Here is a 23,804-nt window from a genome sequence, read left to right as displayed (position 1 = left end):
CCAATCCTTGGATATCCAAACACACCTGAAAAGCAATATTCAGAACTAAAATCCCATTTCATGAATATGATAGAAAAATTTAAGAAGGACATAACTCCATTAAAGAAATACATTAGAACACATGTAAACAGGTAGAAGCCCTTAAAGAGGAAACAAATAAATCTCTTAAAGAAATACAGGAAAATACAATCAAATGGGTAAAAGAATGGAGAAAAACCATCCACGATCTAAAAATGGAAATAGAAACATTAAAGAAAACACAAAACTAGACAACCCTGGAGATAGAAAATGTCAGAAAGAGATCAGGAGTCACAAATCACCAAGAGAATAAAATAGATAGAAGAAAGAATCTCAGGAATAGAAGATACCCCTAGAAGACATTGACACAATAGTCAAAGAAAAAATGCATAAAGCTCTTAACTCAAAACATTCAAGAAATCTAGGACACAATGAAAAGACCAAATCTAAGAATAATAGTTATAGAAGAGAGTGAATATTCCCAACTCAAAGGGCCATTTAACAACATCTTCAACAAAATTATAAAAGAAAACATCCCTAACCTAAAGAAAGAGAAGACAATAAACATACAAGAAACCTACAGAAAACCAAACAGATGGAACCAGAAAAGAAATTCCTCCTATCACTTAATAATCAAAACAACATATGAACAGAACTAAGAAAGAATATTAAAAGTGGGAAGGGAAAAATATCAAGTAACATATAAAGGGAGCCCCAGACTTCTCAACAGAGTCTATAAAATCCAAAAGATCTTGAACAGATGTCATACAGACCCTTTGAGAACAAAAATGCCAGCCTAAGCTACTATATCCAGCAAAACTCTGGATTACAATAGAGGCAGAAACCAAGACAGTCCATAACAAAACCAAATTTAAACAATATCTTTCCACCAATCCATCCCTACAGAGAATAATAGAAGGAAAATTCCAACACAAGGTGGGAAATAGCACCCAAGAAAAAGCAAGAAAATAATGTTCTAAAAAGGAACCAAAAGAAAAAGAACCACACAAACATAATTCCATCTCTAACAACAACAACAACAAAAGCAGGGAGCAACAATCATTGGTCCTTAATATCACTTAACAACAATGAAATAAAAAGTAAAAAGGCATCTACTATGATTATGTGGAGGTCCATAATACACTTGAACTTGAGCTTCGTACAAGGAGATAAGAATGGATCAATTTGTATTCTTCTTCATGCAGATGACCAGGTGAACCAGCACCATGTCTGGAAAATCCCAAGGGGGAGAGAACTGGACACTCAGAAGAGTGGACACTTCTGAGAACACAGAGGAGACAACTACTTTCTGCCCACATTCTTGACCCAAGAGCAAATAGCCTAGTGACCCTGGGCACAGGAACCTAGGAGCAATCAGGGGCAGGACCTTCGGGTTTCTACCTGTGCCTAGAGCTGAAAGACAATCACCAGGAGCACCTACACACCTGACAGAAGAGCTCTCTTTTCCCAGATCCGGTTGAAAGAAAACAGGTCTAAAGGAGTGCTGGCACACAGTACTACAGGAAGGTCAAGCCATTGTGAGAATCAGCAAAACAAGATAACACCAGAGATAACTTGAGGGCAAGAGGAAAGCACAGGAACCTAAGGAACAGAAACCAAGTCTACTTAGCATCATCAGAGCCCAGTTCTCCCACCAAAGCAAATACTGGATATCCAAACACACCGGAAAAGCAAGATTTAGATTTAAAATCACATTTTATGATGATGATGAAGGACTTTAAGAAGGACATAAATTAATCCCTTAGAGAAATACAGGGCAATACAAGTAAACAAGTAGAAGCCCTAAGAGGCAACACAAAAATCCCTTAAAGAATTACAGGAAAACACAGCAAAACAGGTGAAGAAATTGAACAAAACCATCCAGGAGTTGAAAATGGAAATAGAAACAATAAAGAAAGAACAATGCTTAAGGTAGAAAACCTATGGAAGAGATCAGGAGTCACAGATGTGAGCATCAACAACAAAATACAAGACATAGAAGAGAGAATCTCAGGAGCAGAAGATACCAGAGAAAACATCAACACAATAATCAAAGGTAATGTAAACACAAAAAGCTCCTAGCTCAAAACATCCAGGAAATCCAGGACACAATGAGAAGATCAAACCTAAGGATAATAGGTATAGAACAGAGTGTAGACTCACAACTTAAAGGACCAGAAAATATATTCAACAAAACTATAGCAGAAGAAAGCTTCACTAACCTAAAGAAAGAGATGCTCATAAACATACAAGAAGCCTACAGAACTCCAAATAGATTGGACAAGAAAAGAAATTCCTCCTGTCACATAATAATCAAAACACCAAATGCACAGAACAAAGAAAGAATATTAAAAGCAGTAAGGGAAAAAGGTCAAGTAACATATAAAGGCAAACTTATAAGAATTACACCAGACTTCTCACCAGAGACTATGAAAGCCAGATGATACTGAGTAGATGTCATACATCCTAAGAAAAGACAAATGCCATTCCAGGCTACTATGTTCAGCAAAACTCTCAAAAAGCATAGATGGTGAAAACAAGATATTCCACAATATCTTGAAATTTACACAATATCTTTCTACGAATCCAGCCCTATAAAGGATGAAAGATGGGAAAACCCAACACAAGGAGGGACTCTACATCCTAGAAAAATCAAAAAGTAATCTCCTTACAACAAACCAAAAGAAGAGAAGCACACAAACTTAATCCCACCTCTAAATACAAAAATAATAGGAAGCATAACAATCACTATTCTGTAATATCTCTCAACAACAATGGACTCAGTTCCCCAATAAAAGACATAGACTAACAGACTGGATATGTAAAGAGGAGCCAGCATTTTGCTACATACAGAAAACACACATCAGGAACAAAAACGGATACTACCTCAGAGTAAAAGGCTGGAAAACAATGTTCCAAGCAAATGGTCTGAAGAAACAAGCTGGAGTAGCCATTCTAATATTGAATAAAATCGACTTTAAACCAAAAGTCATCAAAAAAGATAAGGAATGACACTTCGTATTCATCAAAGGAAAAATCCACCAAGATGAACCCTCAATCCTAAATATCTATGCTCCAAATGCAGGGGTACTTACATTCATAAACCTACTAAAGCTCAAATCACACATTGTACTTCACATAACAATAGTGGGAGATTTCAGCACCCCACTCTTATCAACAGACAGACCATGGAAACAGAAATTAAACAGAGACATAGAGAAACTAACAGAACTTATGAACCAAGTGGATTTACCAGATATTTATAGAACATTCCATCCTAAAACAAAAGAATATACCCTCTTCTCAGCACCTCATGGTGCATTCTCCAAAATTGACCATATAATCAGTCACAAAACAGGCCTGAACAGGTATAGGAGGATAGAAATAATCCCATGAATCCTATCAGATCACAACAGACTAAGGCTGGTCTTCAATAACAACAATAAAGACAGAAAGCCCACATATACATAGGAGTTGAACAACATTCTACTCAATGTTATCTTGGCCAAGGAAGAAATACAAAAAGAAAAGTACTTTTTAGAATTTAATGAAAATGAAGGTAAAACACACCCAAACTTATAGAATACAATGAAAGCAATGCTAAGAGGAAAACACAGCTCTGAGTGCCTACAAGAGGAAACAGGGAGCACATATAATAGCAGCTTGACAGCACACCTAGAAGCTCTAGGACAAAAGGAAGCAAATACACCCAAGAGGAGTAGAAAGCAGGAAATAATCAAGCTCAGGGGTGAAATCAACAACGTAGAAACAAAAACAACTATACAAAGAATCAACAAAACCAGGAGCTGGTTCTTTGAGAAAGTAAACAAGATAGATAAACCCTTAGCCAGACTAACCAGAAGGCACAGAGAGGGTATTCAAATTAACAAAATAAGAAATGAAAAAGGAGACATAAAAACAGAATCTCAGGAAATTCAAAAAAGTCATTAGTCCTACTACAAAAGCCTATATTAAACAAAACTGGAAAATCTGGAGGAAATGAACAATATTCTAGACAGATACCAGGTACTGAAGTTAAATCAGGAACAGATAAACCATCTACACAACCCCATAACTCCTCAAGAAATAGAAGCTGTTACTAAAAGTCTCCCAACAAAAACGGGCCCAGAACTAGATGGGTTTAGTGCAGAATTGTATCAAACCTTCATAGAAGACCTCATACCAATACTGTCCAAAATATTCCACCAAATAGAAACAGACGGATCGCTACCGAATTTCTTCTATGAAGCCACAATTACTCTTATACCTACACCACATGAAGAACCAACAAAGAAACACAACTTCAGACCAATTTCCCTTATAAATAATGATACAAAAATATTCAATAAAATTCTTACAAACCAAATCCAAGAACACAGCAAAATGATCATCCATAATGATCAAGTAGGCTTCATCCTAAGGGTGCAGAGATGGTTCAATATATAGAAATACGTCAACATAATTCACATATAAAACAAACTCAAAGATAAAAACCCCATGATCATTTCATTAGACGCTGAGAAAGCGTTTGACAAACTTCAACACCCCTTCATGATAAAAGTCCTAGAAGATCAGGTATTCAAGGCCCATATCTAAACATAGTCAAAGCCATATAAAGCAAACCAGTAGCTAACATCAAACTAAAGGAGAGAAACTTGAAGCAATCCCACTAAAATCAGGGACTAGACAAGACTCCCCACTCTCTCTACTTATTCAGTATAGTACTCAAAGTCCTGACCAGAGCAATCAGACAATGAAAGGGGGTCAAAGGGATACAAATTGGAAAGGAAAAAGTCAAAATATCACTACTTGCAGATGATATGATAGTATAGGTAAGTGACCCCAAATGTTCCACCAGAGAACTACTAAACCAGACAAACAAGTACAGCAAAGTGATTGAGTATGAAATTAACTCAAGTAAATCAGTAGTCTTACTCTATGTAAAGGATAAACAGGTTGAGAAGCAAATTATGGAAATGGCACCCTTAACAATAGTCCCAAATAATATAAAATAGCTTGGTGTGACCAAGCAAATGAAAGATTCCAACTCAATTCTTCACAGAGTTAGAAAGAGCAATTTTCAAATTCATCTGGAATAACAAAAAACCCAGGATAGTGAAAACTATCCTCAACAATAAAAGAAGTTCTGAGGGAATCACCATCCCTGACCTCAAGCAGCATTACAGAACAATAGTGATAAAAACTGTATGGTATTGGTACAGAGACAGACAAGTAGGTCAATGGAATAGAATTGAAGACGCAGAAATGAACCCACACACCTATGGTCACTTGATCTTTGAGAAAGGAGCTAAAACCATCCAATGGAAAAAAGATATCATTTTCAATAAATGGTTCCGGTTCAACTGGAGGTCAGCATGTAGAAGAATAAAAATTGACCCATTCTTATCACCGTGTACCAATATTTAGTTCAAGTGAATCAACGACTTCAACATTAAACCAGATACACTAAAACTGATAGAAGAAAAAGTGGGAAGAGTTTTGATCACATGGGTGCTAGGGAAAATTTCCTGAACAAAAGACCAATGGCTTATGCTCTAAGATCAAGAATTTACAAATGGGACCTCATAAAACTGCAAAGCTTCTGTAAGGCAAAGGACACTGTCATTAGGACAAAAATGGTTACTGACAGATTGGGAAAAGATTTTTATTAATCCTATATCTGATGGAGGGCTAATATCCAAAATATACAAAGAAATCAAGAAGTTAGACTCAAGAGAGCAAAAAAATGGGGTACAGAGCTAAACAAAGAATTCTCAACTGAGGAATATCGAATGGCTGAGAAGCACCTAAAGAAATGCTCAACACCTTAGCCATCAGGGAAATGCAAATCAAAACAACCCTGAGATTCTACCTCACACCAGTCTCTATAGCTAAGATAAAAACTCAGGTGACAGCAGATGCTGTGGAGGATGTGGAGAAAGAGGAACACTCCTCCATTTTTGGTGGGATTTCAAACTGGTACAACCACTCTGGAAATCAGCCTGGAGGTTCCTCAAAAAATTGGACATTGCGGGGTTGGGGGTTTAGCTCAGTGGTAGAGCGCTTGCCTAGGAAGCGCAAGGCCCTGGGTTCGGTCCCCAGCTCCGAAAAAAAAAAAAAACCAAAAAAATTGGACATTGCACTACCTGATGCCCTAGCTATCCCTCTCCTGGGCATATACCCAAAAGACACTACAGCATACAACAAATACACGTGCTCCACTATGTTCATTACAGTCTTATATATAATAGCCAGAAGCTGGAAAGAACCCAGATGCCCTTCAACAGAGGAATGGATACAGAAAATGTAGTACATCTACACAATGGAGTACTACTCAGCTATCCAAAACAATGACTTCATGAAATTCATAGGCAAATGGATTGAACTAGAAAATATTATCCTGAGTGAGGTAACCCAACCCAGAAAAACACACATCATATATTCTCACTTATAAATAGATATTAACCAAAAAAGCTTGGAATTCCCATGATACAGCTTATGGACCATATGAAACCCAGGAAGAAAGAATTTTATACACCAAATTGTAGATGCTATAGTGCTACTCAGTAAGTGGAAGAGAATAATCTCTTGGAAAGAGAGTGGGAGAAGGACTGGGAGGCAGAGCAGGACAGGATGGAAAAGGGGTGCAGTTCAGATATGAAGAATGGTGGTGTATAATTACAGAGGGTCAGGAATTTTAAAGTATGTGTGTAGCAGTGGGGGAGGGGAAGTTGGAGGTAGCCACTATAAAGTGTCAAATGCCAGGGACCTAAGATGTTCCTAGGACCCAACAGGGAGGACTTTAGCCAAAATATACAACAAAGGGAAGATATAACCTGTAGAGACCATATCCAGTGGATAGGCACAGTCCCTAATTGAGGGATGGTTCCACCCACCCACCTCAAATATATTAATCCAGAATTCATCTTGTCAAAAGGAAATGCAGGGACAGAGAGTATAGCAGAAACTGAAGGAAAAGCCATGTAGAGACTGCCCCACCTAGAGATCCATCCAATTGCTGATACCAAATCCAGACAGTGATGCCAAGAAGTGCTTACTGAGAGGAGCTGGGTACAGCTTTCCACTGAGAGACTCTGCCAGAGCCATACCATTGCCGATGTGGATGTACACAGCCACACATTGAACTGAGATGGGGACCACAATAGGGAAATTAGGACAAGGATTGTAGGAGCTATAGGGGTTTGTAGCCTCATAGACAGAATAACAATATCAACCAACCAGATACCCCAAAGCTGCCAGTGACTAAACCACTAACCAAAGAGTACACAGGAGGTACCCATGGCTCCAGCTGGATATGTAGCAGAGGATTGTGTTATCTGGCATCACTGGGAGGGTAGCTCCTTGGTCCTGTGGAGGCTTAATAGGGGAATGCTATGCCACTGAAGTCGTACTAGTTGGGCAGGTGGGTAGCACCCTCAGATAATCAGAGTTAGAGAGTAGTAGTTGGGGGCTTGTGGTGAGGAAACTGGGAAGGGGGATAACATTTGAAATATAAATAAATAAAATAATAAAAACATGAAAAAATCTGGCCCCGGGGTGTTTTTAGTGGGTAGATTTTTGATGACTTCTTCTATTTCCTTAGTGGTTGAAGGGCTATTTAAATAGTTTACTTGATCTTGATTTAAATTTGTTAAGAGGTAGCTATTTAGGAAATCACCCATTTAATCAAGATTTTCCAATTTTGTGGAATAAATTCTTTGGAATGGAGACCTTAAGATTTCTTGGGTTTTACCAGTATCCCTTGTTATGTCTCCCTCTTCATTTCTGATTTTATTCATTTGTATATTGTCTCTCTGTCCTTTGGTTAGGGTGGCTAAGGGTTTGTCTATCTTGGTGATTTTTTTCAAAGAATCACCTCTTGGTTTTGTTGATTCTTTTTATTTTCCTTTTTTCTGATTGGTTTCAGCCTTGATTTTCATTTCCTGCCTTTTACTCCTTTTCAGTGTGCTTGCTTCATTTTTCTAGAGATTTCAGGTGCACTTTTAAATTGTTGGTATGAGAACATTCTAATTCCTTTATAGATGCTTTTTGTGTAGCAAACTTTTCTCTTAGCACTGCTTTCGTTGTGTCCCATAAATACCTTCCTTTTAATTGAATTCTAGAAAGTCTTTCATATCTTTCATATTTTTTCTTCCCTGACCCAGAAAATATTGAGTAGATAGTTGTTCAATTTCCATGAGTTTGTAGACTTTCTGATGTTTCTGTTGTTGTGGAAGTCCAGTTTTAGTCTATGGTAGTTTGATAAGATACAAGGTGTTATTTCAATATTCTTGTATCTGTTGAGGCTTATTTTGTGATTGAGTATATGATTAACTTTGCTGAAGGATTCATGAGATACTGAGAAGGTATATTCTTTTGTGTTTGGTTGAAATATTCTATAGATGTCTGATAGGTACATTTGGTTCATAGTATCTGCTCGTTTCACCATTTCTCTAGTTTTTTTTTTTTTCTGGATGACCTCTCAGTTGGTGACAGTAGTATGGTGAATTCTCCCACTCTTAATGTGTGAAATTCGATGTACAATTTAAGCTTTAGCAATGTATTTATACAAATGGGTGTGCCCTTGTGTTCGGAGAATAGATGTTTAGAATTGAGATATCATTTTGGTTGTTTTTTCCTTTGATGTGTATGAAGTGTCCTTCCTGTCTCATTTGATTAATTTTAATTGAAAGGGTATTTTATTAGATGGCAACTACTGCTTACTTCTTTAGTCTGTTTGCTTAGAAAACATTTTTCCAGCCCTTTACTCTATGCAACTGGAGGACGGATCCTGTTTCACATCCATTTTGTTATCCTCTACATTTTTAATTGGAAGAATTGAGTCCATTGATGTTGAGAGATATCAATGACCAGTGATTGTCACTATCTGGTATTTGTATGTGTGTGTGTGTGGTGGGTGGTGTGTGTGTGTGTGTGTGTGTGTGTGTGTGTGTGTGCTTCCCTTGTTTTCTTTTCTGGTATTGAGTTACTTATTTCTTGTGTTTTCTTGGATGTAGTTATGTTTTTTGGGTTGGAGTTTTCCTTCTAGTATTTTCTGTAGAGCTAGATTTGTGGATATTATTGTTTTAAATTTGGGTTTGTCCTGCAATATCTTGTTTTCTCCATCTATGTTGACTGATATTTTTGCTGAGTATAGTAGTCTAGGTTGGCATCTGTGTTTGAGAGAGGTTGTAATATACCTGTCCAGGGTCTTCTAGGTTTTAAACTATCTGTTGTGAAATCAAGTGTAATTCTGATAGGTCTGCCTTTGAATGTAACCTGGCTCCTTTCCCTTGCCACTTTTAATATTCTTTCTTTGTTCCACAGATTTTGTGTTTTAATTATATGTGGCAGGAGGATTTTCTTTTCTGATTCAGTCTAACTTGTGTTTTATAAGCTTCTTGTATAATTATAGGCATCTCTTTCTTTAGGTTGGAAGAGTTGTCTCCTATGATTTTATTGAAAATGTTTTCTGAACTTTGGAGCTCAGACTCTTTAACTTCTTCTATTCCTATTACTCTTAGGTTAGGTCTTTTCATAGTATCCCAGATTTCTTGGATGTTTTGTGTATGGAATTTTTTAGATTTAACATTATTTTGACTAATATATCAACTTCTTCTATTGTATCTTCTATGACTGCAATTTTGTCTTCCATCTCATTTATTCTGTTGGTGATTATTGCTCTGTTGTTCTCATTCTATTCCCTAGGTTTTCCATCTCCAGGATTCCCTCACTTTACATTTTCTTTATTGCTTCTATTTCCATTTCAGGTCTTAAACAGTTTTATTTATTTCCTTCACCTGTTTAATTGATCCTATATTTTTATAGGATCTATTTTTCCCACTTAAAAGACCTTTACCTGTTTAACTGTATTTTCCTGTATTTCTTTAAGGGATTTATTATTTTCCTCTTTAAAGACCTCTATCACTTTTATAAGATTGGATTTAAGGTTATTTTCTTGTGATTTGGTTGTGTTAGGATATCCAGGACTTTCTGTAGATGGGCAGCTGTGTTTTAAAGGTGTCATATTGCCCTGGCTCTTGTTGATTGTGTTCTTTGGAGGACCTTTAGCCATCTGGATGGCTTTGGTCCCTGGAAGTTCCTGTTGTAGTATGAGTATGTGTTGCAAATGGGGTTAACCTTGATCATCCTGGTGTGGAAGGCCTCTGATGGGTATCTTTGGCTATATGGTTCCAGATTAGCAGATATGTATGGTTCAGGATTCTCAGGTCTGATGATGGTAATTGGAGAGGTGGCCAGAGAATAAGATTCTGCCAGGGATACCAGACTGCTCAGGTCTGGTAGAGAAATGGATTGCTATTTCCTTTACCCACCTAAAGGAAAAAACACTAACCTGTTTGGTTCATGATTTGCAGGTGTGATGAAGGTAGTCAGAGAGGTGGCAGGAGAATAGAGTCTGCTAGGTTTAACAGACTGCCTGTGGCAGCTGGAGATGCTCCAGAGGATTCAGCAAGCAGTGAAGATAGGTGGGGGAAGGGAAGCTAACCTTTAAGGTTCATGATTCACAGGCCTGATGAAAGTCATGAAGGTCAGGGGAGAGGTACCAGGAGAATCTCCTTAGCATTCTGATGGGATTTCAGAAGGAAAGTTCAAAGGCTTCATTTTTAGTCATTAAAATACCCATTTTCCTGTTCATTTGTAAAATAAAATACAATTTAGAAGAGTGGAATAAATAAATATTTTATGTAGCTTGCAAGTTTTGACAAACCAATAAATTCACCTTATAAACAGAAAATTTAAAGTACCTACAAAGCTTTGCCACATTACCAACTGTCCATTTTTAATCATCTTGTATCTTCACGCAGCTGCCACATGGGTGATCTCTTTCATTATTATTATATCATTGAAGAATTCATGAGAACCAGATTTAACTGAAAACCTGAAATACTGTGTATAAGGCACAATAAAAGCAATACTAAGAATAAAGATGTTACTCATAGTGAAGGACAACAAAGAACTCTGATGGGTAATTTGATGTTGATGGTATCTGAAATTTATACTTGTGAGTTACTAGCTAACCATTTTTCAAAGTATTTAGGTGTTTCAAATAAAGGTGTCTTTATTCATTTCTTCCTCAATAATTTTAGATGCCACCATACATATCTGAAATGCTCCATGTGCAGTACACTTGCTGCACTTCCTTTGTTACAATTTAGTTGTTGTTTTAACTACAATTGCTATTTTTAATTTTTCTTGGTCACTGATATTTTTCAGAATGTCATTTTTTAAATAAAATTTGAAGGCAGTTAGATTATTTTTATAGGTTATTTTGTAACTAAGAATCAGACATATTGTTGTTTTCTGGTATGTATTGTCTGTCTGTCTGTCTGACTGTCTGTCTCTCTGTCTGTCTCTCTAGCCATCTGTCTGTCATCTCTCTCTCTCTCTCTCTCTCTCTCTCTTTCTCTCTGTCTCTCTTTTAAGTGCATGTGTGTGTGTTCATTCACATACATGCAGTTTTCTTTTACTATAAATAAAGATAAGAAAAATAGCAGAACTGAGGAGACAACCTTTTATATTAGTGCTATACCTGCATGTATGTCTGAATACCAAAAAAGGGCACCAGATGGTTATGAGCCACTGTGTGGTTGGAATTGAACTCAGGATCCCTGGAAGAGCAGCCCAGTTCTTAACTTCACAGCCATCTCTCCATCCACAAGAGGAAGCAAAAGATAGCTGTGCCTCTTGCGCAGTAGGTAATTCAGCCAAAGAAAAAATAAAGTGGGAGGATGAGAAATAAAAGTGAAATGGAAGGGTTATAAAAAAGTAAAACAAAGTAAGTAATGCAAAAAACATAAAGCTTCATCGTTTTTACACATCTTTTTGGGTAAGATAATCTTTCTGGGTAAGATAATTTTCATGTCTCATGTTTTCATTCATTAATGGATATTAACATTGAATTTTTAGAGATCTGTGTTTCCTTAAAATGCCACAGAGGTCAAAAAATTAGGAAAGGGCCATGTAGATAAGGCAACATTTAAGGGAAAGAGTGAGATAAAGGAGGGAAATGGAATAATGAAACAGCAGTGGTTAAATGTGGTAGAAAAAGGAGGGTGGAGAAAATAAACAAGGAGGGATAACTAACACTGAGGACACAAAAATATCACAAAAAAACTACTAGTGCAGAAATAAATGAATTTACCCCATAATGGAACAACTGAGAGTTCTCTCATCAGCATTATGATTCATCTAGCCAAAGATTGTTGGTCCCAATACTTGGATAGATATTAAACACTTTCAATTAGACATCAAATTAAAAGGCCCAATGCTAGGAATAGACTATCTCTGTTGAAGTTCTTGGCCACCAAGGAGCAACAGACCCTCAAATATTGTTTGTTATTACCAATTCTCTTCGTTACCCCACTGAACAATCGATTACTAGAGACACCACATGCCAGGACTCCTAACAGCAGAAGCAGGGGATGTATCTGACTCTATTAACTTCATTCGAATCCTTTTCCCCTAATTTGGCTACCTTGCCTAGCCATGAAAGAAGAAGAGGCACTTAGTCCTATTGCAACATAATATGTCAAGGTGGACTGATATCTATAAGAGGCTTCCCTTTTTCTGAGAAGAAAGAAAGGACAGAAGAATGGCAGACAGGTGGGGTGAGAGGGAATTATTGGGAGTAGAGAAAGGAAGGGAAGATGTGATCCAGATGTAAGTAAATATAAATATAAATAAATAAATATATTTTAAAAGACAACACATGCTTGGATTATAGAGAGCTTGGAGATATCAAACTGGTATTGACCTGGAAGGTTTTTATTGCCTAGATTTATCAGTGAAAGAATGGTGAAAGAGACATAAAAATTATCTATAAACTATCTTAGACTTTGTGACCCACCTGGTGAGATGTATCCACTTGTGCAATAGTGGTGTGAAAGTCACAGAAGTAACGGGGAACTTGTGGATTGGATTGAAGTATAACTCCACAAATTTTAACATATATCTGGCACAGTTATTGGAACCAAGAATTTGTGACTATATAGCTCATATGATGTATGAGGTAACCTACTACTATTATTTTGCTGAAGAAAGAGTATTAAACCATTAAAATGATGTATCCTTCTATACATAAACTAATGCACCACTCAAGACACATAGAAACATCTTTTTTCACAATCAATGGCAATTAACACAAAGACCCACAATTTTTCAAGATTCAGAGAATAGGAGTTTATAGGTTGGTCAATGTTAAGTAAGACATCTGTATTATACCTCTTCTTCCAAAGCCTCAACCCATTGTGATACTGTAGGTAGAAAAATTATAGAATGTGGAAGCGGTAGATGATTACAAAGAAACAGTGCTTTCTAGAAACAACAGAACAGATGCACGTATGAATTCACAGTGGTTGTGACAGTATGCACAAGACTTGGGCAAGACCAAACCAGAAATGGCAGTGGTCATGTTCAATAGCAACAAAATAGATAGTTATTTTTAAAAACATCCAATATAAAGTCATATACTACCACTTACAACCTCAGTGCAATTTTGGCTTTATGACTGTTAAAATTCATGATGTAATCATCATATTCCAGAAAATAATCATGGTATTTCCTCACTGAAAGTCTTATGTGTACTATCTAATTAGCTCTCACAACAATATCATAAAAATAGAGGTTTTATTGCATGAAATTTATAACTAAAAGACAAGGTTGCGAAAGGCTATGTACATGTTATAAGTTATGCAAGAAAGGAACATTGAATTCTAACAGTTGTACTCTGACAGCAGACCTGAGTCTTCTCATTATTGCTCTGTAAGGCCAATATACAATAATGAAGAAAACATCTCAGTGTGAAGAAACCTTTTATGTGGATATAACTTGCTGAGATAGTTAATTGCTTGAACTGAAATAAAATGATTCATATAAATACACATAGAAGTTTTCTCTGGGTAATTATGCTATAAAATATATCATAGAGAAAATAACCAAAAATATTTAATAAGGGATGATTCATTACCATACTTGTAAATCAACATATACATATTTACTAGCTTACACTTACCCAGGAGTATTACATTCACAGAAAACTCTGACTTTAAGAAAGGAGAAGGCTTACAAGGTAGCTATTAGAAATAATTATCTAGAAAGTGGATTTTGCTGGCTGCAACCTTCTTCCAAAAATTCTTCTTAAAGCCCCAGTGACCTCCTTATTTCTCAGGCTGTAGATGAGAGGATTCAGAGCTGGAGTGACAACAGTATAGAAAATAGAGAGAATATTGTCTTGTTTGGGGCTGTGGAATTGACTGGGAAGGACATACATGAGTGAAGAACCACCATACCACATCCCAACCACAATCAGATGAGAAGAACAGGTGACAAGGGCTTTCTTCCTGCCCTCATTTGAGGGCATGCGGAGTACTGTAAACAGAATTCGTATATAGGAGGCCAGAATAACTGCAAGAGGAAGAATCAGCATAGAAACACCTGCTAAATAAACCATCAGCTCATATGTGGATGTGTCTGCACAGGCCAGCTTCAGCAATGGAGGGATCTCACAGAACAGGTGTTTGATCTGTCTAGATTGACAGAAGGGATACTGCATAGTGTAGATGGTAAGTCCTAGGGCTATCACAGATGCCAGGAACCATGTAGTACCTACTATGAACCAGCAGACACTTGGCCTCATGAAGATCATGTAATTTAGAGGATGACAAATGGCCACATACCTGTCATAAGCCATAAAGGCCAGAAGGAGATCCTCTGCACTACCCAGTGCCAGTTCTAGAAACATCTGAAAGGCGCAACCTTCAAAGGAGATGGTGTTGTCTTTGAGCAGAAAATCCATGACAGCCTTGGGAGTAATAACTGATGTCAGGAGTAGGTCCATGAGAGACAGCTGTCCAAGCAGGAGATACATGGGCACGTGGAGCCGGGCATCCATAGTGATGACCAGGAGTAGCACTCCATTGCTGGTTATAGCCAACAGGTACAGGGCTATGATTGTGGCACAGAGCAGGTCAGGAGAGCCACTGTCATCCAGAATCCCCACCAAGATGAAGTCACTGCCCAATGTTGAATTTCTAAACTCCATTTTGAGTGATATCTTTAGTTGTCTAGAAAGAGAGGAGTCAATTGAATTTTATTATTAGAGAGCTAGCTTTTATGTTAGCACTTTGATACTGCAATACAATGGTATCTTTTATGTAGAAATAACTTTGCTTGCTAATATCTAAATTTGACTTTAATTGTATCTTGATAAATATTTTGAAGGTGGGTATTGAAATTACTCTTGGAAAGAAGTACTCAACTCCAGACTACAAGATTCTCAGAATATAGATGCCCCAGTACACCCATACACAGATGTACTGTTAAAAAATGCAGTGGATGTAATATTACAGCAGGACCCAAGGAAGTAGGACATCAGCACATGGAAGTTCTAGTAAGGAGCATACAAGGGTATACTAATAAGCACACCACTGCATATGAATATCATAGTAAAGAAATATATATATATATATATATATATATTGCTTAAGTACTAAATACTGTATCTTTGCAAAAACTGATGCACTGTTACTATGGTGTAAACTTATGTGTACTTACAACAAAATAGGTTCATGTACTTGTGAGATCTAGACATGCCTAAAATAGTCCTAAAATAGAATAATTGAAAGGACAATGAAATTTAAAGCAGTAGCAACTCTGATAATTTAGTTTAATCATTAAGGATCTGCTTTGGGCTCCATTTATTGTCATAAAATGCTCAGAGGCTACACATATCATCATGTTGAGAGACAAACTCGTTACCTCAGGTGATGAGTTTAGCTGTCTGACCACTTCTATTCCACTTCAACTTCATGAAGATTGAGGTTATTCAAAGGAGGGAAGAAGTGACTTTTCAGTAGTACCTAATTGGTTTGTTTTGCTAAGTCAGTTAAGTAGGAAAGTAATTCTTACAATGTCCGGTGTCTGGGATGTTTTATTCCTTCCTTTAATCTACTTTTCTGGAGTTAGATGTCAGTGCAGCCAGGCAGCAACATGAACTAGTCTTTTGATAGAATACTATGGGTCAAGAGTTCTTCCAGTTTTCATATCTGAGAATGAGTAGAAACTTTCTGTTTAACAGGCTTCATGGAAAGAAATCCTCTAGCTCCTTGTCAGTTGTCCAACTAGTCTTGGGTTCAGAAGCTCAGATTTCTTTATTGCATCTTTCATCTGAGAGCAAAGATCAAAAGTGCATGAAAGAAGTAGAAATTAGAAGAGGTGTCCAAAGGGCCCCACCTAAAAGTACCTGATCATATTGGTAAATGGAGGCTTTGCTGAGGAGCACACTACTTTGTCTTTTGAACTCATGGCCTCTGTTTTTCTTTTGCTGTCTTTAGAGGGACTTATCTCCCAGCTGAAATGGCCTCCCCTGGAAATGTAAATCTAAGAAAAGCTACATTAATGAATCCTCTTGGGTTTGATTTCTAGCTTATTTTGAGTTCTCTGTCTCTGAGTCAGCTCTGAGGTCATGGATTTCTCTCACTATTGAATGCAGGAACTATCAAGAGAACAAACAAGAAATGGAACAAAAGGTCAAATATAATAATATGGGAGTATTGTGAAGTGATCAAAATAAATGATATACTTGTAGGAAAATATCATAATAATGCCATCCTTTTATAAATGGCTACTTGCTAATAATTTTTCAGCAAGATAGTTTAGTATTTATAGTAAATAATCCATAAAGTATTTATAGTAAATAATCCATAAGATCATGTCCTTTTGTTACACTACATGTACAGTCTAAAAATAACAGTTTGTACTGTTTTAGGCAATTATTTTTAGTTAATTATTTTATTTATTTACATTTCAGTCATTGTCCCTTCTTGGTCCACCCCCACAGTTCCTCACCCCATTACCATTCCCCCTTGCCTCTGAGAGGGTGTTCCCCCTCCTCCCCAGGTATCCCTCTCCTCTTCTTTTCTCCCACTGAGCCCAGAACAGACAGTGCTCTATTATGTATGTGTAGGTGGTCTCAGACTAGTCCATGAATTGCTGCCTGGTTCATGGCTCAATCTCTTGGAGTTCCCAAAGGTCCAAATTAGTTGAGACTGCTGGTCTTTCTATGGGGTTGCCCTCCCGTTCACCTCCTTCAATCCTTCCCTTAATTCCTCCATTGGGGTCCTAACTTCAGCCTGACCTCTTTAGATAGCCTGTTTCCATTCATTCTACTGGCTCTCAAGCTTCATTCCTATCCCTCCTAATACTTGATCATGTTCTTCTTTTCCCATCCCTCTCTCCCCCCTCTCCACTCGCCCTCTGCCTCCCCTTCCCTGAGGCCTCAAATATCTGCTGTATTAGGTACAGCTTCTCCCACTAAGGGCAAACCAGGCAGTCCTCTGCTACATAAGTGCTGGAGGGAACCAGTGTATGCTGCCTGGTTGGTGTATCAGTCTCTGAAAGTACACTGGAATCCTGGTTAGTTGAGAATGCTGATCTTCCTATGAGATCATGCCCTCCTCTTCAGCTTTTTCAATCATTCTTTTAATTCAGCAATAGGGTTCCCTTACTTCAGTTCAGTTGTTGGGTGGAAGTATCTCCATGTGTTTCAGTTAGCTGCTGAAAGGGCCTCTAAAAGAATACTCATGCTGGGCTCCTGTCTGTAAGCATATCATAGCATCAATAATAGTGTCAGGATTCGGTGACTCCCCCTGCCATGAGATTGATCCCAAGTCGGACTGATAATTGGACTGCTTTCCCTTCAGTCTCTTCTCTCTTTTTGTCCCTGCAGTTCTTTTAGACATGAACAATGCTGTGGAAGAAGTTTTGACTGTGGTTTAGTAACCCCATCCTTCCTCTTGAGGCCCAGTCTATCTACAGGAGAGGACTTTTTGAGTTGGGCATTTTGGCTAAGGTCAGCCCCATTGAGTCCTGAGAGTATCTCACCTTCTGGAGTTCTGGGACTTTCTAGAAAGTCCCCCCACCTCACACCCCCAGAAGCAAACACTACAGGAACCTCTAAAACTGGGAGAAAATTGACTGACACACACTGTAACATAATGGAGAAATGGTGATTCCATACTAGAGCAGAACATCAGGCAAGAAGCTGATGCCATATCCACAATTCTAATGATCATGGCAGAAAAAGCTCAAAACCAGAAAAATGTTAATTTTATAATAATAAATTGACTAGTTATTTAAGGGTGCTTCTTGTGTAGTAGTTTTTATTATTTGTTATTTTTGTAATCAGCAAGTAGAAACTATTTAATTTAAAGTTTAAAATAAAAATCAATCAACTGTCAAGAAGCATTTTTTAGTATTTACTTTTGTTTTCAATGCAAGGTTTATTTTTCTGGCACATCAGGGTCGACCTTCAATCAGCCCCTCATGGCAAGTGACTAGAAGGTGACCCTGAATGGCTATAACAAGCTGCTTTTATACTTTTTAGGGGTACAGGTTACATCAGTCAGGTTACAGTTCAAACTTATTGGCTAAGCATATTGACCTTTTAATCTATTGCCTAGCAAGCATATGACATGCATTTGAACCCTACCTGGGACCAGAGGGTCAGGTGACATACTGCGGGTTTTCCAAGAACTTCTCTGTTCCTCCTGAGAACTGTGGGTGGAGAATGGAACTTAACCTAGCCTTAACCCAAGGCAGGAAGCTGATACTTGACCTAATCTTGACCTGGGGCAGTGGCTGTAAAGCTGGCTAAAGCCTTTAGGGTCCTTTACAAGAATTCCATAAACTACCTACTTTTGACAAAGCCAAGCCTCTTAATAGTTCTTACACTTTAGTAAGAACTAGGGTCCTTCATAATGAGATGCTACAAAGAGATTGATGAAGAAGTTTAAGGAGGAAACTGAGTAAGATGTAATGAATAGCCTCATTTTCCAATGCTAGCTGTGGTAAATGCTGCCTGAGCAGGTGAGTTCTGTGGTCACCAACTGCATAGACATGTACCTTTGTGAATATGTGGATGGCAAAGTAGAAAGAAGAAAGAGAATTGATTCAGCTTTGGAAGGTACAAATATGTTAAGAGTTGGATGAAGAAAGACCTGATATTAGAATTCCCTTGATTAGCTCCTGCAGCCAATAACAGCATACACAAGAAGCACAGGGGGTATTGGAGAATGAAACTCTCACAGAAGCTGCAAGATATTTTTTTAATTTTCTTGATAGAGGCTTTGCAGTGGTTGTTTCTTGATGAGTTTTTAACACCATGTATTAGGTCTTTGAGCTCCTAGGCAAGAAAATACAGGCTAAAATAAGACCTCAGACTGAATAGGTGTGCTGACCAAGCCAGCTCAGTCAGTCAACAGGTTCTCAAGGAGGGAGAAAGAATTGAAATGGAAAAGGCAATTAGACAGTATTATAACATGACTCCAGCCAAACTGAGACTGAAGCAGGTTTATTTTTTTCTAGTCTGCTTTTATATTATTCTAGGTACATACAAAACATATGCTCAGTCCTTAGGCATAAACAAAGTAGTTAAGGAACAAACAAAGCATAAACAGGGTAGTTAAGAAACTATCAAAGCATAGACAAAGGTCCAATGATTATTGTATTCAGAGTCTTAAGACCCTTAAAGATACAAAGAACACATTTCTCTACACTAATCATCTTGAATTTACTTCTTAGTTCTAGCCTAATGTCAGAGTCTTTCCTGAGCCTACTTCCACATCCTGGCCCAATGTCAAATTCTTGCCAAATTTCTAAAAGTGGCCCAAAGAGCTCTCCACAGTGTGCTGACATACCAAGACAGGGGATTGACATTGAAAGATTCAATAACATCAACTTTCTGTTTTCTGGTTTTCATCTGCACCCAGGAGTGTATCCTGTGCTCTAGCCTTTCCCACCCAACTCACATCCAGAGACAGCTCGACTCCCAAGATTTCTACACACCCAGGCTAATAGGTGAGGCTCCAACCCCCACACAAATACCTAACCTGAGATCTGCCCAGCTGAGACACACCTATTTTGCAGTTTGTACCTACACCTCAGAAGGGATCCTATACTCCAGCCCCAACCCCATGCACACCCTGTCCACACACTAACACAGCAAGAACCCAAGGAGTTCTTACAACCAAGTTCACAGATCAGGCTATCCAGACACCTTCTGCTACCCAAAGAAAGCCTGACACAAGGAGGCCCAACATAACCAGGCCCACAGTAGGGATAGGCTCTAGTCAGAAACCAATGCTACTTGGCACCATCAGAATCCAATTCTCTCACAACAGCAAGCCCTGAAAACTCCAACATATCTGAAAATCAAGATTCTGATCTAAACTGCTATCTCATAAAGATTATAGAGGACTTTAAGAAGACTATAAATAGCTCTCTTAAAGTAAAACAGAAGAAAACAGGAGAAGCAGGTAGAAGCCCTTAAAGAGCAAATATGTAATACCTTAAAGAAATACAGGAAAATACAGCCAAACGCATAAAGTAATTAAAAAAAATCCAAGATTTAAAAATGAAAATAGAAATAATAAATAAATCACAAAAGGAGGCAACACAGGGGTTGCAAAACTTAAGAAAGGGATTAGGAGTCATAGATGCAAACATCATCAATAGAATACGAGAGATAGAAGAGAGAATCTCAGACACAAAAGATAACAGAAAACATTGACACAACAGTCAAAGAAAAATGCAAAATGCAAAAAGCTCCTGACACAAAACATCCAAGAAATCAAGGATACAATGAAAAGACCAAACCTAGAATAATAAGTATAGAAGAAAACAAAGATTCCCAACTCAAAGAGACAGTAAACATCTTTAAAAAAATTATAGAAAACTTCCTTAACCTAAAGAAAAAGATGCCCACAAATGCACAAGAAGATGACGAATAGATTGGACAAGAAAAGAAATTCCGCCTGTCACATAATAATTAAAACACCAAATGCACAGAACAAAGAAAGAATATTAAAAGTGGTAAGGGGAAAATGTCATGTGACATATAAAGGCAGACATATTAAAAGTACATCAGATAAACAACTTCATAAAAGTGGCTGGATATAAAATTAATTCAAACAAATAAGTAACCTTCCTCCAGTCAAAGAATATATGGGCTGAGAAAGAAAGTAGGAAAACAACACTCTTCACTATAGTCACAAATAATATAAAATACCTTGATGTAACTCTAACCAAGCAAGAGAAAGATCTTTTTTTTTTTTTATTAACTTGAGTATTTCTTATATACATTTCAAGTGTTATTCCCTTTCCCGGTTTCCGGGCAAACATCCCCCTCCCCCCTCCCCTTCCTTATGGGTGTCCCCCTCCCAACCCTCCCCCCATTGCCGCCCTCCCCCCATAGTCTAGTTCACTGGGGGTTCAGTCTTAGCAGGACCCAGGGCTTCCCCTTCCACTGGTGCTCTTACTAGGATATTCATTGCTACCTATGGGGTCAGAGTCCAGGGTCAGTCCATGTATAGTCTTTAGGTAGTGGCTTAGTCCTTGGAAGCTCTGGTTGCTTGACATTGTTGTACTTTTGGGGTCTCGAGCCCCTTCAAGCTCTTCCAGTTCTTTCTCTGATTCCTTCAATAGGGGACCTATTCTCAGTTCAGTGGTTTGCTGCTGGCATTCGCCTCTGTATTTGCTGTATTCTGGCTGTGTCTCTCAGGAGCGATCTACATCCGGCTCCTGTCGGTCTGCACTTCTTTGCTTCATCCATCTTGTCCAATTGGGTGGCTGTATATGTATGGGCCACCTGTGGGGCAAGCTCTGAATGGGTGTTCCTTCTGTGTCTGTTTTAATCTTTGCCTCTCCCTTCCCAGCCAAGGGTATTCTTTTTCCTCATTTAAAGAAGGAGTGAAGCATTCACATTTTGATCATCCGTCTTGAGTTTCGTTTGTTCTAGGGATTAGGGTAATTCAAGCATTTGGGCTAATAGCCACTTATCAACGAGTGCATACCATGTATGTCTTTCTGTGATTGGGTTAGCTCACTCAGGATGATATTTTCCAGTTCCAACCATTTGCCTACGAATTTCATAAACTCGTTGTTTTTGATAGCTGAGTAATATTCCATTGTGTAGATGTACCACATTTTCTGAATCCATTCCTCTGTTGAAGGGCATCTGGGTTCTTTCCAGTTTCTGGCTATTATAAATAAGGCTGCGATGAACATAGTGGAGCACGTGTCTCTTTTATATGTTGAGGCATCTTTTGGGTATATGCCCAAGAGAGGTATAGCTGGATCCTCAGGCAGTTCAATGTCCAATTTTCTGAAGAACCTCCAGACTGATTTCCAGAATGGTTTTACCAGTCTGCAATCCCACCAACAATGGAGGAGTGTTCCTCTTTCTCCACATCCTCGCCAGCATCTGCTGTCACCTGAGTTTTTGATCTTAGCCATTCTCACTGGTGTGAGGTGAAATCTCAGGGTTGTTTTGATTTGCATTTCCCTTATGACTAAAGATGTTGAACATTTCTTTAGGTGTTTCTCAGCCATTCGGCATTCCTCAGCTGTGAATTCTTTGTGACAAGAACTTCCTGAAGAGGACTTCAAAAGATGGAAAGGTCTTCCATGCTCATGGATTGGCAATGTTAATATAGTAAAAATGTCCATCTTACCTGTCTTAGTTAGGGTCCTATTGCTATGAACAGACACTGTGACCAATGTAAGTTTTATAAAGGACAACATTTAATTGGGGCTGGCTTACAGGTTCAGAGGTTCAGTCCATTATCATCAAGGTGGGAGCATGAGAGCATTACAGCCTCCAGGAAGACATGGTGCAGGAGGAGCTGAGTTCTACACTTTTACCTGAAGAAAGCCAGGAACAGAATCAGCAACCCCAGCTAGGAAGAGGGTCTCCAAGCCTGCCTCCACAGTGATATACTTCCTCCAACAAGACCACACCTTCTACTAGTGCCACTTTCTCACCCAAGCATATGCAAACTATACATTACCCAAAGCAGTCTACAGATTCTATGCAAACCCCATCAAAATTCCAACTCAATTCTACATAGAGATAGAAAGAGCAATTTTAAAATTCATTTGGAATAACAAAAAAAAACAGGATAGTGAACACTATTCTCAACAATGAAAGCATTTCTGGGGGAATCACCATCCCTGACCTCAAGCTGTACTATAAAGCAATAATGATTAAAAACTGTGAGGTATTGGGACAGAGACAGGCAGGTAGTTCAATGAAAGGGAAGTGAAGACCCAAAAATGAACCCACACACCTATGGTCACTTGATCTTTGACAAAGAAGCTAAAACCATCCAGTGGAAAAAAGACATTTTCAACAAATGGTGCTGATTCAACTGGAGGTCAGCATGTAGAAGAATGCAAATTGATCCATTCTTATCTCCTGTACAAGACTCAAGTCCAAGTGGATCAAAGACCTCCACATAAAACCAGATACACTCAATCTAATAGAAAAGAAAGTGGGGAAGAGCCTTAAACACATTGGCACAGGGGAAATTTTCTTAGACAGAACACTAATGGCATATGCTCTAAGATCAATAACTGACAAATGGTCCCTTATAAAATTAAAAAGCTTCTGTAAGGAGAAGAATATTGTCAATTGTACAAAAGGACAATCCACAGATTGGGAAAAGATCTTTACAAATGCTAGATTTGATGCAGGGCTAATATCTTAAAATATACAAAGTACTCCAAAACTTAAGACTCCAGAGAACCAAAAAAATCCTACCAAAAAATAGCGTACAGATCTAAACAAAGAATTCTCAACTGAGGAATCTAGAATGGCTGAGAAGCACTTAAAGAAATGTCCAACATCCTCAGTCTTCAGGAAAATGCAAATCGGGGTTGGAGATTTAGCTCAGTGGTAGAGCGCTTGCCTAGGAAGCGCAAGGCCCTGG

General features: G+C 38.1%; 1 protein-coding gene across 1 annotated transcript; it reads right to left on the bottom strand.

The window, feature by feature from the left end:
- Positions 1 to 14,128: 14,128 nt before the first annotated feature.
- Or2ag19 (olfactory receptor family 2 subfamily AG member 19) lies at positions 14,129 to 15,079 on the bottom strand. The gene is given in 1 exon segment (NM_001000197.1): positions 14,129 to 15,079. A coding segment is annotated over 1 exon segment (951 nt).
- Positions 15,080 to 23,804: the final 8,725 nt, after the last annotated feature.

This window comes from Rattus norvegicus, chromosome 1 (genome assembly GCF_021556685.1).
Source record: "Rattus norvegicus strain SHRSP/BbbUtx chromosome 1, alternate assembly SHRSP_T2T, whole genome shotgun sequence".
Taxonomy (NCBI): Eukaryota; Metazoa; Chordata; class Mammalia; order Rodentia; family Muridae; genus Rattus; species Rattus norvegicus.
The sequence above is the reverse complement of the archived record's forward strand: the minus strand, read 5'-3'. Positions and strand labels throughout refer to the sequence as shown.